Source organism: Trachypithecus francoisi, unplaced genomic scaffold, assembly GCF_009764315.1.
Source record: "Trachypithecus francoisi isolate TF-2019V2 unplaced genomic scaffold, Tfra_2.0 Lachesis_group12, whole genome shotgun sequence".
NCBI classification, from domain to species: Eukaryota; Metazoa; Chordata; class Mammalia; order Primates; family Cercopithecidae; genus Trachypithecus; species Trachypithecus francoisi.
Genome location: NW_022681457.1, coordinates 76,654,958 through 76,672,356, shown reverse-complemented (window position 1 = coordinate 76,672,356; position 17,399 = coordinate 76,654,958). Strand labels below are relative to the sequence as shown.

General features: G+C 53.5%; 1 protein-coding gene across 1 annotated transcript in view; it reads right to left on the bottom strand.

The window, feature by feature from the left end:
• Positions 1-17,399, bottom strand: part of TRABD2B (TraB domain containing 2B) — a 231,212-nt gene that overhangs the window by 7,544 nt on the left and 206,269 nt on the right. The window contains exons 5-6 of the mRNA XM_033226469.1: positions 9,669-9,759; positions 6,482-6,751 (exon numbers count right to left, since the gene is read on the bottom strand). Of these exons, the coding sequence (XP_033082360.1) occupies positions 6,482-6,751; positions 9,669-9,759 (361 nt within the window). The remainder of the gene's footprint in view (positions 1-6,481; positions 6,752-9,668; positions 9,760-17,399) is intronic.

Below are 17,399 nucleotides of genomic sequence, written 5' to 3'. Positions count from 1 at the left end.
TCCATTTATTATACGTGGTTTGCATAGGTTTCTATACGTAATGTGCTTCGAACGGTGCCTGGCACACAAGAAGTGCTAGATGAGGTTGGCTATTTTTAGCATCATTATTAATATTTTTGTGTCTGGGTCTCTCCTAATAATAACATCTTCCACTTATAGAGCACTTACAGTGTGCTGGCAGACATTGCTTGCTGCTATACACGTGTTATGTTGTTATTATTCCCCTTTCTAAGGTGTGGAAACTGAGCTTGAAGGACTTCAGATTTCTTGCAAGAGACAGGATGTGCATGGGACAGTGTCTCCCCAGCCTGAGCCAAGCCAAGGAGCTGTCCCTGACTGAACAGATGAGCAAACCACTGAGGGAGAGCCTGTGAGCAAAGCGTGGGTGCTTCTGGCTGAGATCTCTCAAACTCGCAGATGGAGGCTTGCCAGGTGGGGACACTGAGGCTTCATCTGGCCTCAGCCCCTGGAGGGGATTAGTGTTTGTGCCGGGCAGGGATCATTACCTCAGCCCCTTTCCTCCGTTTCTTTTCTAATGAAAACTAAAACAAAAATAAAAAAAAGAAACCCACACACAAAACACAAGAAGTCCATAAAGACGTCCTCCTAGCTGCTGCCCCACCTTTTCAGCCTGAGGAACTGTTGGTTTGGTGGGCTGGCTTCAGGAGAGCAGGCTGGTGTGCCCTTGAGGTGCCCAGAGCTGAGGCCCCCACCATCAGAAGGCGAGACCAAGTAGGAGTTATGAATACTATGTCTCACAAGGCGCCCAAAGGCATTTTCTTTCACACTTTGAAAACCAAAGATGAAAACTCCTGCTTGGAGCCTGAGCGGGCTTTTTATTGCTTGGAAGGAGTCCCAGAGAAATGGGGTAGGACTGGTGGGGGGTGGAGGACAAGCCCCCCCAAATGCCCCTAGCCCACCTCCTGGGCCTGACTCTGCTCACAAAGCTCAGTCTCCCAGTCCAGATCCCCACCCCTTCCTAGGCTCACAATGGGGGAAACTGTCTCATGGCAAAGTGGCCTCGAAGCCAAACCAAACACTGCAAGTGTTCCCAGGCTCCGCAGAGGGCTGGCACCAAGAGGCCGCGTCGGCTCTGAGTCAACAGGGACCCCAGAGTGGGGAAGAGTCCCTCTGCTTGGGCAGAAGGCAGAAGCCCAGCTCTAGCCTGTAGTGCGTTCCTGGCTTGCTGTGTGACTTTGGGCAAGTGCTATCCTCTAGAGCTCGGTTTCCCCATCAACACAATGAACAGGAACAGACCCATGGACTTTAAAATGTTTCCTAGCAGCAGAAGCCAGAGCGAGATCTTAGGTAGAAGCCCAAGGCAGAAATCACAAGCCCAAGGCAGAAAGCAAGGCTGTGTGTGTCTGAGACACTGTCAGTTGTCTGGCCATGAGGCACCTCCAAGGGGCTCCCTGGAGCAGGGGCGGATCTTGGTACTAGAGGGTCTCTGAGAGCCATCCTAGGCTAGGTTCTGGGCATCCCGAGACTTCTTGCCAGTACAAGGGGCTGGTGGGCTCTGCCCTGACTGACCTCCTTAGAGAGCTTCAAGGAGACACAGAGAAGACCGGATTTGGGGCACACAGGGCCTGGGTCACAGGTGGCCCTCTGCCTGGGGATAGCGATCTCACTGGGATCACTTAGTGGTGACCCTGTTGTGATGCCAGTCTGGGCGTCAGCCTCTCTGGGCCAAGCAGGTCGGATGAGAGATCCAAAGCAACTGGTTTGCCTGCAGCTCTGGATATCTAAGACTTCGGGATATCTAGGGTTCCTCCCGCCTCCACACCTTTGTCCACATGGTCTTCTGTGCTGGGAATGCCTTCATGCTTTGCTCAGACTCACTGGGCCATGACTGACTGATTCCATCTTGGGCACAGGACAGACAGGCTTGTTCTCTAACAGCTTCATAGCAGACCATAGCTGGAAGCGCCTATCTGTCCCTCAGATGGGAAACTGGGCCCAGAGAGGAAGTGGGACTTACCAAGATCACTCAGGAGAGCTGAGGCAGGGTCTCCGGACTGTGGCTCCGGGGCTCTTCAGTGGCATCACACTGGGAGCCATGGGTCCCTAACCGTGACCCGAGACTTTTCCTGTTCCTGTCCCTCACTAGTGCTAAATGCAATATGTGCCCAACATGTTCCTGTTAAACTGGGGGGAGTTCACAGCACCCACCCAGTGGCTCATTTAAGGGTTCAGGCTGAAGGCCCTTTCTGCTAGGGTCGGGGGCTGGGTCATCTCAGACCAGAGACTCTGAAAGTCACAGGTGTCAATACGAGCTACAACTGTTACCGAGTGTTACTGGTGGTCTGATGCCAGCTTAAGGTTTATGAGCATCATCTCACATAATCTCTTAAGCCTCAAAGCAAGTAAAAGGGGGGATTGGATTTGAACCCCATTCTGCCTGAATTTGTCTGTTTTCACTCATAGGATGATCCTGCTTCCCATTCTCGTGGGGGCATCTTCTACCTCTAATCTGATGGGGTCCTGGCCTCACCTGGAGACTCCGCCCATCTCGAACCATCCCAGAAGGAGGCCTGGCTGTACTATGGGGAACTGGAGCTGGAGAATCTGGGGGCAGGAGGGAGACACTATGTCTCTTCCCCTCTTTGAGAGCTCTAGCCGTCTGCTCAAACCTCAGGGGAAGCCAAGACCCAGAAGGCAATGACCCTGGGGAACATGTGTCCTGCACCCCCTCCCACTGCATGGTTGAGTTCACCACCAAGGCTCTGCATCTGTCTTGTCACCCAACTCTGTGCCCTGCTTTGGGCCATGCCTGGCACTGGGAAGGTAGTCTCTTGTCTACACCTGGCCAGCATGACTTGCCCAAGGACTTCCAATCTAGATGGCCCAGACATTCTGTTCCCTATTTACGAAACTCTCCCTTCCTCTCCAATGTCAGCTGTGGACTTGGAGAATAAGAGCTGGCATGACCTCCAAAGATCCATCAAGGCCCTAACTGCACAAAAGGAGAAACTGAAAGAGTGCTGCAGGTCCCACATTGCACAGAAATGACCTCTGCCCTGCTTTTAGAGCACCCTGGTCACAGCCCTGCCCTTCTCCCAAGTCTGGCTCTCAGAGGTGGGGGTTCCCCAAGAATATTGTGCCACTGCATAGCCATCTGCGGACACTCGCTTCATCTACCCTTTCCATGGGTCCCCATAAATCATACTGCCATGGGCTACTGCTTCTCTAAACTTCCTCCAGTGTGTGTTTACATCTCAAGTAATGAGGGGCAAGGGGGAGGCCAGCCTGTTCCAGGTGGTATCCAGGACAGGCGCTCCAGGCACATCCCTGGCTCCCTCCCTCCTTCTTATACTTGCTTCCAGCCCAACCCAGATCTGATCCTCATGGCCTCCCAGCCTAGAGTATGAGTGAGGACTCACAGTCTGTGCTACTGTGTCAGGACAGGGGCACCCACCGGCACTGCGTGGAGGAAGGGAGGGCTTAGCTGGGCCGGGGAATGGGGGGATGGCAACCACATGGTGCTGGGTGATGACAGCGATCCTTAGCGTCAGGCAGGTCTGCCTGACTCTCTGCCTGGCCTTAGGCAAGTTACCTAACCTGCTGAGTCTGCTTCCTCCGGTATAAAATAGGCCTACCTTCCACAATTCTTGACAGAAAAAGGGACAGAATGAGGCAGGTATCTGGCACAGCAGGGAAGCTTGACAGATATCCACTAGCACCCCACTCCAAGCAGAGAGAGGAGCAAGACAAAGGTGTGGAGGTGGGACGGGGCATCTGGAGTGGCACACAGCCTGGTGAGGACAAGGCTGGCAGGCCCCAAGGAAGCAGGGTGGTGGCTGAGGCGGCAAGAAGGTGAAGGCGCTGCATCTGGGCTGAGCAGCGGAGTGGGGGACACTGTAGGACCCCAGGCTGGGGAGCAGCCATGAGAGGGGATGGGGAGGAGGGGATGGCTCCAATGGGGTTTCGGAGGAGAAAAATGAGAAATGGGAGTAAAAGCTCTCCCAAAAATGGTTTTGTTAGAAGGACTACCAATGGGCCCCAGGTCACCCCCAGAGAGCTCTCATCTGCTTCTCTTAGAAAACTGGGAACTTGGGGACTGCAGGAGGGTGAGTCCCCTGGGAGCAACAGAGGCTGTGCCCTGCACCTGGGTCTCTCTGGGAACTCAGGGCCTGCTCCCCTAGAAGCGGCAAGAAATTTCAACAAACAGGCTGCCAGGCGGTGGTGGAAACTTTCTTCTCCAACCCAACCAGATGGAAGAAAGTTAGCCAACTGCAATTTACCTGTAGGGATAGAGAAGGGGCTCTCTTCTTGCCAAAGAAAAGCTGTTTTCTTCTCCTAAAATCAAGCTTTGTGTTTCGGAGCTATGTATTATGAGAAGGAAGCCGTTTGGAGTCATTTGCTGAAATTTACCTTTCAGACATGGTTAGGGGCTGGAGGTCCATTGCTGGAGCTGACAGCCCAGCTTCCTGTCACCCCATGGGCTGGCCCCACCACTGGCCAGGTCTCCTGATCACCCTGGTGTGTTGATCAGGGCTCTGAGTGACCAGCCTAATTGGAACTCTTAATGGGCTGCCAGCTCCTTCACTTGCCTCAAGCCTCCTTGGCAGCCTGCAAGCCCTCCCTGCCACTGGTTAAAGTGACTCTTAGTAACTCTATGCTCTCACTCCCGATTAGAAGGGGGCAGCCCATGCTGGGCACGTGACCCGAATGTGTCATAGCCAATATAGCCACCGTAATGCCTCTGCCTCAGGCAGGCAGGGTGATATGGTTAGGCTGTGTCTCCACCCAAATCTCATCTTGAATTGTAACTCCCATAATTCCCACGTGTTGTGGGAGGGACCTGGTGGGAGATAATTGAATCTTGGGGGGCGGTTTCCCCCATACTATTCTCGTGATGGTGAATAAGTCTCACGAGATTTGAAGGTTTTATAACCCCTTTTGCTTGGTTCGCATTCTCTCTCTTTGCCTGCTGCCATGGAAGATGTGGCTTTGCTCCTCCTTGCCTTCTGCCACAATCGTGAGGCTTCCTCAGCCATGTGGAACTGTGAGTCAATTAAACCTCTTTTCTTTATAAATTACCCAGTCTCAGGTATGTCTTTATTAGCAGTGTGAGAACAGACTAATACACAGGGCCAGGTTCTGCAGAAGTACGTTTCTCAGTAACCCAAGGTTCTCTGAAACCAATGCCCAAAGGATCAATGGGCTTGACTCTTATTTGCTAGAAGTCTTTTAAAGACAGTGTGTACACCACAGTTTATGATAATGGGATGGACCATGTCAACATTTTGTCAATGGCTCTGAGACCTGGCTGTAGGAGATTCATGAAGGGCAAAGTACAAGAGGCAGCCCTTGATTCCTTGTGGTGACCCTGGTCAAACCCTCTCCGACTCGGGCCTTGGTTCACCATCTATAATGCAGAGTTTAGTTAGGGTTTCCCAAAGCTGCTCAGAAGAATCTCTAGGTGTACGTAACATACAGATTCCCAGGCCCTTGTCCTGCACATTCGGATACATGAGGTCTGCGGTGGGACCTGATAATCTGTTTATTTAACAAGTAGCCAAGGTGATTCTCTCTAGGGTTTTGGGGGAAAATCCTGGATGGTGATCTCCATCTCCAGATGGAGAGTCTGAGGCTTCCTCTGATAGAGACTCTGAGATGGAGACTCTATGACTGCTGAGCACGGCATATTCAGGGCTGGGCCACTGCAGTGGTTAGGACTCTACCCCATCACTGATGGTCCCTCCTGGGGACATTCCCTGTGCTCTAGCAACACTGTTCACTAAATATGGAGATTCCTGCCAAAAAGTGGAATCTAGAGAAACTCCTCTGTACTGAGATTGCAGGCAGAGGTTGGAAGACAGCATCCTGGTCACAGCAGGACTTTGGTAACAGGCAAGCTGAGGTGGATGGTAGAGGTGGCAGGAGGGGCATGTAGGAAGATGACAGAAGGGTCTCCATGCATTAGGATGATTTCCTGTATCTGCCCATTTTCAACAAGGTTTATCACAAATCACCCATCCGCTCCTAAGACAGAGCCCACAGCTTCAAGGGCATTGATCACCATCTGTCCCATCTCTCTCTCAGAGCACAGTCCCCTTTGCAGCCTCCCTGCCGGGGTGTCGGCTACTCACACCTTCTAGGCACCGGGAGCTCATGCCTTTTGGTTTAGCCAGTTTGTTCCATTTTCTCCTAGTTTTACCTCCAGTCCATGGACAAATGGCGCCCTGTTTGTACAGGTGTGTCCCAGGACAGCTGAGTGCAAAGCAGATTTGTGCACTGCGCCTGAAGAAAGCTTCTATTTACTCACCTTAAAGAGGCAGAGAATTGTACTTGTTGAATTGCTTTGTTTTGAGAATAAAACTAAAAAATTGGATGTGAACGTGATGTATAAAGCCACCTGCCACACTTCCTTAGAGCAGAGCTGGCCTGATGACAGTGTGCCCAGCTGTGGGGGGTTCAAGGTATACTACCCCGGGTGCAGATGCCCAGCTCCTGGGCAGACCTGCCCTCCCTGGCTCACCTGTCCTCGATGCGGACCCAGAGGTCATTGAACTGCCGTGGCCGCTGGTGCGTGCTCTGCCTCTTGTGCCACTTCCTCTGCCGGCCAAACTCTTCCAGCTGGCTGAGGCTGTCGGGGAGCAGGAGGTGTGGGGACAGGGCTGGATCCTCATCCTCCGGTGGTGCGGTGGGGGTGACAGAGGGTGCTTCGGGGACAGCAGCAGCTGGGGTCACTGGGGCCGGGCTCATCGAGGTCCCCTCAGGAGAGGGCGCTGGGCTCTGGGGGGCAGGGCTGGAAAGAGGTAACAGCACATGGGCACATGTGTTGGAGAATGTCATCCATATGTGGCAGGGAGTACAATCCAATTCAGTGGGAGTTTGTCATGGCAGGAGAAAGTGCCAGGGTGCCCCTGCTGGGCCCGGTGACAGCAACCCAGGAAAACCTTGTCTGGCACTGAGAGCCAGTGCTTTGAGTCATGCTTTCATTTGTTGAGTTGACGGATATTTACTGAGTACCAACCCTGTCCCAGAGGCGGGTATCAGCATGATGGAAACAGACAATGCCTTACATTCCAAAGCAGAAGACAGACAGTAAAACAGGGGATGTCAGACACTGCCAACTGCTGAGGAGCAAAGGAAACAGAGACAGGTGTGAGAGTGGGGGTGAAGGGTGCTGCTCAGGGAAGGCGGTCTGGTCACCAGCAGGTGATATTTGAGCCCAGACTAGGAAGAGGTGAGGGAGCAAGCCCTGGGCAGGTCTCTGGGGCGTATCTGAGCTTGGTCAGGGTCTTATTTATTCAACAACTCTGGCTGAGACTTTAGGTGAGTTAACTAACCTCACTGTGCCTCAGTCTCCTACTCTGTGAAATGGGGGTGTTGCAGCCTGTACCTCACAGGGTGCTTCATCAGGATTATGATGGTGAACACTGGCAAAGCACCGAGAACAGTGTCTGTCAAATAGTAAGCAGCCAAAACATTTAAGTAATTAATATTAGCATTGTGTGTGTGGTTTATTCATCCAACCTTCCGTTCATACATTCAATACACGTTTCCTATGCACCTTTTCAGTGGAGCAAGGACAGTGTTAAGTAGTCAGAGTCTGAGCTGGAGGTAGACTGATGTGGGTCCACAGCCCGGCTCCACAACTTGCAGGCCGTGTGATGAAGGGCAAGTTACTTAATGGTCTCAAGCGGTAATGAGCTATAGCACAAGAGTAATAATACTGCCTACTTCCTGGGGTTGTCATGAGGATGAATGAGACGAAGCCTTAGCACAGTGCCTGGCACATAAGCCTGTCTTGGATGTTGGCCAACAAGCAAATAGACCTGGCTGTCAGGTAGGCGCTAAAGTGTCATTTAGCCATGGCCACAACAGAATTTGTTTTAGGGACATGTGACCCTGGGAGAAGGTTGGGAACGGTTTCAGGAATTGTGGCTGAGTGGGCAGCTTGCAAGGTTAGGCAGTACCCAAGACAGCAGGCAGGCTGTCTTCCCAACCCACTCTCATACAGTACGATGGGTGAGGAGCTTCTCTCTTTGAAGGAAAGAAGGCCATCAGCTCAGCCTCTCCTCCCCTACCCCCATGGCAACCCCAGATTCTCAGGGTTCAGGCTGCCTGGAGATGCCGCAGCTGCTGGGGAGATAATTCAAAACAGTCAGACAAAAAACTAGATCCAGGAAGCACCTGTGGCCGATGATGGCTTTTATTGTTGGAGCCTCCTCAGCATCCCCGCCCCCCTCCGCCCTGCCAGCTCCCTTGCTCCCCCGTGCAGGAGGCTAAGGCTGAGAGTCCTTGGAGCAGAGCCCATGGGGGAGTTGTGGGGGCCCCCTCCCCTAATGCCTGGGCTCTGAGATGAATAGGAGGCTCGCTAGCCTCACTGGCCTGCCTGCCTCCCCTGCCCTGGCCAGAACAGACACAATGAGCTTTAAGGGGAAGGTCCTTGGGGCTGCTGGGGTGCGGGCTGGGGTGAGGGGAGAGGAGGGGAGCTTGAAGAAGGCTTTGTCCCTGAGGCTACCTTGGAATCCCCACCCCTCAAACACGTTTGCCCCTGGCCCCCAGTACAAACTAATGTGTGCTGGACTCAAACGGTTCAGGCAGGAACAGCAGCCTTGACAGTTTGACTCAGAAGATGAGAAGAGGTGGGAGACAGGGATGAAGTCCCAATGTGAGGGTTTATCGAGACCTCAGTTCACCCTCAGAGCTGCTACAGGGAGTAATAGGAGTTGAGGGAGGCCCTAGAGCCAGACTGCCACTTACACCGCTGTGTGTCCTTCTGCAAGTGACTTCACCTCTCTGGGCCTCATGTTCCTCAACAATAAGGTGGGGAAACTCATAGCTCTGACCTCACAGGATTGTTATGCAGATTAAATGAGTTAAAAGATCTTAGAGCCTGGTACGGAGTGAGCAGTTAATAAATATTGGCTATGAGGATCCAAGCTTCCTTCAAACTCCGGGTCTTTATGCTGGAGCACGGGCTGCATGGAAACCTGGAGTCTGAGGATGCTGTCACCGACCTCTGGGGCTCCCCGGGACCCAGAGCCTGGCTCTCGCTGACAGCTCTCATGCCCAGCCTGGTGCTGGTGCTGTGGAACCACAGATGGACTGAGCTGGTCCCTGCCCTTGGGCAGCTTCCAGATTGTGGGGATGGGGGTTGGAAGACCTGGCAGGAATAGCGGATGGCCACTAGTGGCTATTTGAGCAGGATGGATATGCCCTGGCAGGAAAATTAGGAGTGAGGGGTGTAGCCAGAGACAGCAACAGAGAAGGTGAGGACCAGGAGTGGGTGGGGCAGCAGGGCTGCCACAGAGTGGGACTGTGACCCAGAAAAGAGACCAGGGCCCTGCCCATCCTCCCAGTACCATCTCGATTCAGAACCAGGGCAGCCACAGAGTCTTCCAAGCAACACCCAGGAGTTCTTCTGAGTCCCTCTGCCCCCTACCCAACCCACCATCTCTAAATCCTAAGCACCTCTCCAGTCCTAATGCTGCTCCCACTCCCACCCATGCTCTGGCTCTGCTGTCACCTCCAGCCAAGACGGCTCACCAGCTCCTTCCCAATCTCCTGCCTCCAGCCCAGACTTTCCATTCTTGCTTCCTGGTAGAGATCCGCCCCTACCTCACCAGAAGCTTCTTCACAGCTCTCCTGAAAGCCTGGGCAGGAAGGCAGGGTCAGTCAGGGCCAAGGCACCCCCAGATGCCCCGGTGGCTTACCTGTGTATGGCCTGCCCGGCGGGTGTGTGGTCCACCTCCAGCCCTGCCTGCCGCAGGATGTCGATGACTGTGTTGTTCCCCAGAAAGTGACCTGGAACACAAGTGACAAAAGGGGCTCAGTCTGTGTCTGGGCCAGTGACCTACACCAAAGTCAATGCCCCAGACCCCCTGAGAGGCAGTATGGCATAGAAGGTAAGACATGGTCCTGGTGCCTGGGTTCAAATCCTGGCTCTGCCGCTCATTAACTGTATCTCCCCATGCCTCAGTTTCCTCATCTGCAAAGCGAGAATGGCTATAATAGCAACATCCAGGCTTGCTGTGAGGATTACAAGAACCAGCTACCCGCACGTAGTAAGGGCTCTCTGTGCTTCCTGGTGCACCTCTGTGCCTCATACCATGAAGCTGACCCCAGCCCCCAACTCTTCAGGCTGGGACAGCCTCCAGCAGTCACTTAAAGCCCAGCTCCAAGGAATCCTCAAGTCCCCAGCAGGTCTATGGCTCATCTTGGTAAGTTCTACCAGCAACTCAGGCCTCCCTCCTTTAGCATGGGAGTAGGGTTCTGTGCGTTCATGTGGGCCTCGTCACTCAGCTCCCAGAAAGCAGAGATGGCATCTCCACTGCCCTGCACAGGCTCAGCACCTACTGGCTGGAGTCACAGATTCATCGCCCAACATTTGTGGAGAACACACTATGGGCCAGGTCTTAAGACCCCAGCGGGGGCAACCAAAAAACCCCCACTGATTGCAGGGCCTGGCAGACAGTGACAATGACCTAGAGGAGGCACAGACACAGAACTGAACCCTCCAGAGGTTGTGTGGGGAGAGGGGCCGGCCTTCATCTCAGTCCCCTACTCACTATTCATTCATTCAGCAAACATTCATGACACCTTTGCTCTGTGGTCAGTTCTGCACTAGGCACGGTGAATACAGAAATGGGCAATTTAGTCGAAAGCCCCAGATGGGAGTGGAAATCGTCTTCCTGTGTTGGAATGCAGGCTTGATGTCTGAGTAGTCAAGGGAGCCTCTCCTGGGCTCTGGTCGGGAAGAACCCTCAGGAGGCCCCGTGGCTGTGGACACAGGAGCTGCTGGGAGTCAGCACTCTGGGACGTCCCTCTGCCTCGGGGGCCTCAGTTTCCTCCACCTGCTCAATGTGGACATTGGGTGCTTGTTCAGGGCCCTGGGCCCCTGCTGCCATGGGTCTGCCCTGTGGTCCCACTCATTCGGGAAGCACTCTCCCCTCCTGCTCCCTGTTCATCCCAGACCGTAGGGGAGATCCCTGAACTATTCCTCTAATTGCTGTGAATGGTGGGGACAGGTGGAAGCCAGAAGGTCAGCATGCTGACAGCCCCAGGGAGGTCTAGGAGAATTGAAAGTGAGAAAGTGGACAGGCTGTTGGGGAACAGAGATGCTCTGGGAGAGGAAGCCAGCGTAGGACTGCATAGTGGCCGGAGCAGAGAACCAACCGTGACACTGTCTTGCTCCACCAACTTCGCACACCCCTGGGCTGGTTTCACAACTCCTCAGGAAGTCTCCCAGCCCAGTGATCTCCCTCTTGCTGACCATGCCCTGCCAGAGCATCTGGAGGTATCTTGGGCCTGGCTGACCATGCCTGACTATGTGCCACATGGGTGGTTGACCCTGCCTCTCGGAAGTTTCACTTGAGGATCACTGGGAAAGGTCACTGGGCTTGGAATATCATAGGACTCTAGTCCTGCATCCACCACACTTACTCTGAGACCTCGGGTGAGCCTATTACCCTCTAATGCTCTCAGTTTCTTGCTATGCATAATATCTATGGGCTCTTCTGGCTCTCAGAGCCTATCACGAAGGTTTTTGTTTCATTGCAGAGACCCTTATGAAAAGATACCTCCCTCTCTCTCTTATTTCCTTTCCTAGTGTTCATTAATTCATTTCATTCATTTAATGAACACTGCCTGGGTGCATATTTTGTGCTGGGTAGTGATGAAGAGGCAGCGTCCTTTTCCAGGCACTCACAGACTTGAGAATGGGAATCCTGTTATCTGGGCACTAAGTATGATGGAGAGGGAACCATTCGCACAGCAGGCTGTGAGGGCACACAGGAGGCCTCTAAGCCAGCCTAGGATCAAGCAGACTTCCTGGCGGGGGCACTGCTAGCTGCAGGGTGGGATAAGAGTTATCAAGGTGAGGATGGGAGTGGGTGGCACAGTTCCAGGCAGGGAACCAGGAGGCTGTTCCAGGTAGGGGGAACAGCATGTGCAATGACTAGGAGGTGAACGAGGCACATTTCAGAAGCCAACTGCGAAGAGGCATGGGTAGCACAGGCATGAACAGGCCCTTCCAGAGCTCTGGCCCTAACCTAGTGCTATTGAGGACAAAAGATCCAGGCTCTGCCAAGGCTCTCAGTCTGCCCTTCAGCCTGTGATCCTAAGCAAATGGCTTCCCTGCCACCAGTCTCAGTTTTCTTGTGTGTCAAATGGGCCTATAGTTCTTTGACCCACTCCTTGGGGCAACTGTAAAGCCCTAACGAGTCAGAAGAAGTGGGTGTCCCTTGGAAAAGCCCAGAGTGCAGTACTGAGTGATGCACTGGAGACAGCCTCTGGCAGGGCTGGGGTCATCCCCACTCTTGCCTTTCCCTACAGAACCATAAGGCTGGAGAGGGACGAGGAGAGGCAGCCTCCGGCACACAGGATGGAGGAACTCTCTGCCAGCAGCTCTTGGACACTACTCCTGGCAGCAAAGGCAATTCCTTTTCTGCCTCCAGTGAGACCTGTTCGAAGACAAGGCCTCCCGGCCCAACAGTGGTCCTTGCGTCTGCCCAGAGGATTTCAAGGGCTGCCAGGGAAAACAGCCCTGCCTTGGGCTGTACTGGAGCAGCAGCAAATATTTACTGACTGCTGTATGGCTGCTTCAAAAGGAGCATTTCTGGGGCTGAATAGAGGAGACACTTAGAGGGCCCAGGCCCCAGCCCGGCCGACAGTGCAGCCTCACAGGACGCCTGCTGGATCTTGAACACTGCATGGCAATGGTTCACATGTCTGGCCAGCGCTCCTATCCATCCCCTCAACCTCAACCATTCCAGACCTTTATTGTTCTCTGTGAGACCCAAAACAGAAGACTTCAGATGCTTTGAGAAAATGAAACCAATTAGGAATAATCCTTCTAATTCCCATTCTCTCCTCTAAGCCACTCACCTTCCTTTCCCTCTCCCAGGGCAGGGAGAATGGTCACCTCCACCTAGGTTGCTACTCCTTGCACAACTCCAGGAGGCGCCATTCCCACGTGGCCTGTGCCCCAGAACTGTGTAATGCAGTTCCTGCACTCCCCAGCCCATGTTTCTACCACCCTGCCCTCTCCAGGCTTGGTTCCACAGCACCCCATAGCTGGGTTGGCAACACTTGCAACTGCCCCGGTGCTCATGACTCCATTCCATCCCGGTTCTCTGCGTACTTCTCTCACTGCCTCCCATCTGTCTTCTTGGAGGGCTCCTCTTTTGCCTGCCCGGTCACTGTGGGAGCCCTGGGAACCATGCCCTTGGCCCTCTTCTCACCCACAGACAGATCATCCACCCTGATGGTTTCGGTAACCACACAATGCTGACCATTCTGGAATTGCCACCTTCGCCCAGATGCATTTGTCCAGTGACCTGCTGGACATCTCCACCTAAACATCCTCAGAACCTGTAGAATCCAACTCATCCTTCTCTGCAAGAATGTCTTGTGTCTCAACCAGGCTCTGCTATTCAACCTAAATAGGTCCTACCTTGATTCTTCTCTCTCCTCACCTTCATACGGTCACTTCCCAGAGGCCCCCTGATGTGACTTCCTAAAGGTGCCTGACTCTGGCCTAGGTCACCATCACCTTCTGCCTGAATCACTGCAGAAATTGTTCTCCTTCTTCTCTCTAGTTCATACCCCAGAGCTGACTTTGTCAGAACGTACTTCCATCCAGCCACCTGAGGGGGATCTAAGAGCTTTTTGAGGACAGGGATCACGCCCGATTCATCTTTATCCCTAGAGGTAAACTCAAGTCTGGCATGTGGCAGTGGCTTTGTGAATGTGTGTTGAATGAATGAGTGAAAAAACCTGTTACTCCATATCCTTTCCATGATCTCATCCTATCCCCAGGAGACCTGAGCTCATGGATCTCCTCTTCTCGCAACTCAGCCCTGCCCCTTGGTGGTACTCCTCCAGATTCTACCAATCCAGGAATTTGGCCCTTGGACCAGCCCCGGAGTCAGGGCCCAGTGCATGCTGTCCCCAGGAGCTGGCAGACAGGGACTATGCTTGCCTCCAAGCTCAGAAATCCTGAAATAGGTGCCACACCTATCCTGGAACCTGCAGGGAAAGTCATGGAAAGTCTCCAAAGGGGCCCCACAATGTTGGGGCTCAGCCTGCGAGGCTTGCCCAGGCTCCTCAGGTCTCCTGGCCACAGCTCAGCAGCCCCTTCCAGCACTGACAGCTGTTCTCTGGCCAGCTCTCTGCAGGAAGATACGTTCCATTTCATCTGCTGAGGCCTCGTGGATAAGAAGAGGAGGAAACAGAGGGAGGACTATGGGGTGGGGGGGTTGGGGCACACAGAGCCATGCAGACAAAGAGAGGGAGAGAGGAGACACAGAGAGAGAGAGAGGTAGGGAGAAGAGCAGAGAGACACTCACAGAAAGGGGCATGGAGGAGGAAGAGAGCTTCAGGACCAGATGGGGAGCAGAAAGACAATGTGGAGAGAAGGAAAAAGGGGCCCAGAGACAGGCAGTAAGAGACACAGAGACAACAGTAGGGAGAGAGGAAAGAAGAGACACCAAGAAAAAGTGACAGAAAGAGACAAGGACAGGACAAAGAGACACAAAGACACAGAGACAGAGAGGTAAGGAGAGAAGGGAGAAAGAGGAGAGGGAACCCAGAAATGAAAACAAAAGCATGGAGGAGACCAATTCACTGAGGACATCAGGGAAGGCTTCCTAGAGGAGGGGCTCATGTATTCAGTCATGTATAGAGGACTCCCCCAGGATGAGTGGGATTCAGATGCAGATGTAAGAGAAGACAGGCAAAGGAAGGAGAATCAAGGGCCTGAAGGTGGATTGGATCTTAACATTTGTGGGGCTGGGATGGTGCCTGTCTACCTTGAGAGAAGCCAGGTTCTCCCATAAAGGACACTTATATACAAACAGGAAGAGGTGCCCAGTGCAGCCCCCATGATGTTTTAGTGCAAAGAAAAAGACTCCCTTTCTCCTGAGTGCAATCTAGCCTGTGCCAGGGCACAAGGTTCAGTGAGCAGAGCACAGGCCAGGGCCAGATCTACCCCACCTCCCATCAGCCTGGCACAGCCTGACAGCCCCTGTTGATCCTCTGACGTGGGAATGCAGGGTAGAGCGAGTCCTGTCCTGGTGTTAGGACTGTTAGAACACCTCACTCATCAATCAACCATGTCACCTTGGGGAGTTTCCGTTCTCCCTTTGTGCCGTGCCTCAGTTTCCCCACATGGTGTTGGGCCCCATGGTCTCATGGGTCCTCCCACCTCTACGATTCCTTCTTTGGATGACTTGAACACACAATCATACTTAGTGGGCCTCCCGAGTACAGAATGCTTCTCAAACGTCATTTCATTTCATCCTCGCAGTAGCCCTTTGAGGTGTTGCCAGTTTCCAGATGAGGAAACTGAGGCTCAGTGAGGGGACGCGATTCACCCAAGGTCATACACCTGGTAAAAGGCAAAGCTTGAACTTCAATCCAAAGATGTCCCAGTTTACTGCACGTCCTACTACACCCACTCTGAAGTATTGGCAGCTGCAGAGGATCCTGAGTTCACATTTGGGGGCAGGAAATTGTCAGAAACATGTGTCCCTTCCAACATTCACCAGATTGGAGAGGAGAGTGTGCAAGTGCTCAGCAAGAACAACACGCAATTAACAGGGCAGTTTCAGGACCGTGTTGAGGGGCTGGGCAGAGGGAGGAGGGGAGAACCAGATGTTCCCACAAAGGCTCCAAAGTAGCACGGGCTCCCCCCGGCCAGCACACATGTTTTCTCTCCAGTGAGTATGCTGGGTTTCCAGTTTTCTCCTCCTGGAAGAGGCATCCCAAGCCCATATTTATGTTCCGTCTGAAATTAATGCAAGGGAAACTTTAAAATGCTAATCTAGCTGCCAGGACAGGCCGGCCGGATATCAAGCTATAGCGGTGTTTGTTTTCCTGAGGAAGTGTGACAGGAGGGTTGGATGGGAGGGCCAGTGGAGGATGGACAACCGGTCTTCCAAAGAGTATCTGATGGGACACTGACAGAGCTGAGCTTCCTTTCTCCTGCTTTGCAGGCCGCCCAGGGAAGGGCTGGGGCCCTTTCGGTTCAGTGGGGCCTGAGATGACACCATCTCTGTACCCAAGCTTGTGCCAGGAGCTGACACACACAGTCCCCTCCCCTGAGGAGGTCACAGTATGAAGGGGGAGATGGGCAGGCAAACACTCACAGGACAGCATGAGCCACGCAGTGCCAGGGGCCATGATATTGAAGTGGAAGGAGGGGACCCAGACTAAGGAGATGAGTGAGGAGTGAGAGGAAGAGAGGAGGAAGGGTGTTCCTGGTAGAGAGCACAGTAGGAGCACACGCACAGAGGGGAGAGGTGGTGTGGCACATGCTGGCCAACAGCAGTTCTGGGTTGCTGTAATATTAAGTGAAAGAGGAGGTGGCAATAGCAAGGGTTGGAGCAGGGGGTGTCCCTCCTCCATGACATTCTGATTGCTGCAGGACATGGTGAAGGGGACAGATTCAAGCTGGGACCAAAAAACACTCTCCGAGCCAACCGTCCAGTTGTAAGGGAGTGAGTGCTCCACCCTTGGAGGTGTGTAAGCCGAGGGTCGAAGAGCTCTTGTCAGGCCTGTGAGGGGTATTCAGACATCCTATGGGGAACTGGCTGTATCTGGGTGGAACCAGAGATTCTGCCCACTTTAGCAGCCTTTACCAGCTGCTCCTCTTTGGAAGCTGTTAGAATGCAGGACGTCAGAAAGGAAAGTGCCCCAGGGCTTCAGCTGGATAGCTCAGCTCCACCACGAACACCGCAAAGATGGATACAAATTCCAAGAAGAGCAACCCTCCTGAGGCTAACAGAACTTGCCCTGTGTCACACTGGCAGAAAGGGGCAGAGCTGGGCTCAAGCCCAGGCATGGCACCGGGTGTGTCCATGTCAAGGCCCAGACCCAGGCAATGGCCATGCAGGGTGATTCCAGGTCAGCATAGGACAGAGCCTGTGATGGGTTCTGTGAACTGCAGGAGGCAGTGCTCAGCCAGGGATCTCCATGGCCATGGCAGTCACTCTTTACAACATCCAGAGGCTTCTTTTTTAGAATCACAACACCCCAGGATTCCTGGGAGCTCCCTGTTGGCAGGGACAGGGACCCACGCCTCCTGAGCCTCAACGCTACTTGGAGCTGAATTTGGCTCTTGGGGTTTTCCCACAGCATGCCAGTTGCATCTGAGCACTTCTGCCCCTCGACCCCAGTGGCTCTACTCTCTCCTGTGTGGGAGTCCTGCTCTTAGAGGACTTCGAGCTCTAAGGGACCAGGGACCCTGAAATAATGGTGGCAACACAAGAGCTCACATTTACGGACTGACTGTGCAAGGCCGGGCCCTGAGCTGTAGTGCAAGGCCAGGCCCTGAGTGCTAGTGATCTGGATCTCAGGCTCATTTGCAGAGTGGGAGGCTGCAGGCTGAGAGAAGTGAAGCCATAGATCTGCCCAAGGCGACTTCTGATCAGAAGAACGCAGGG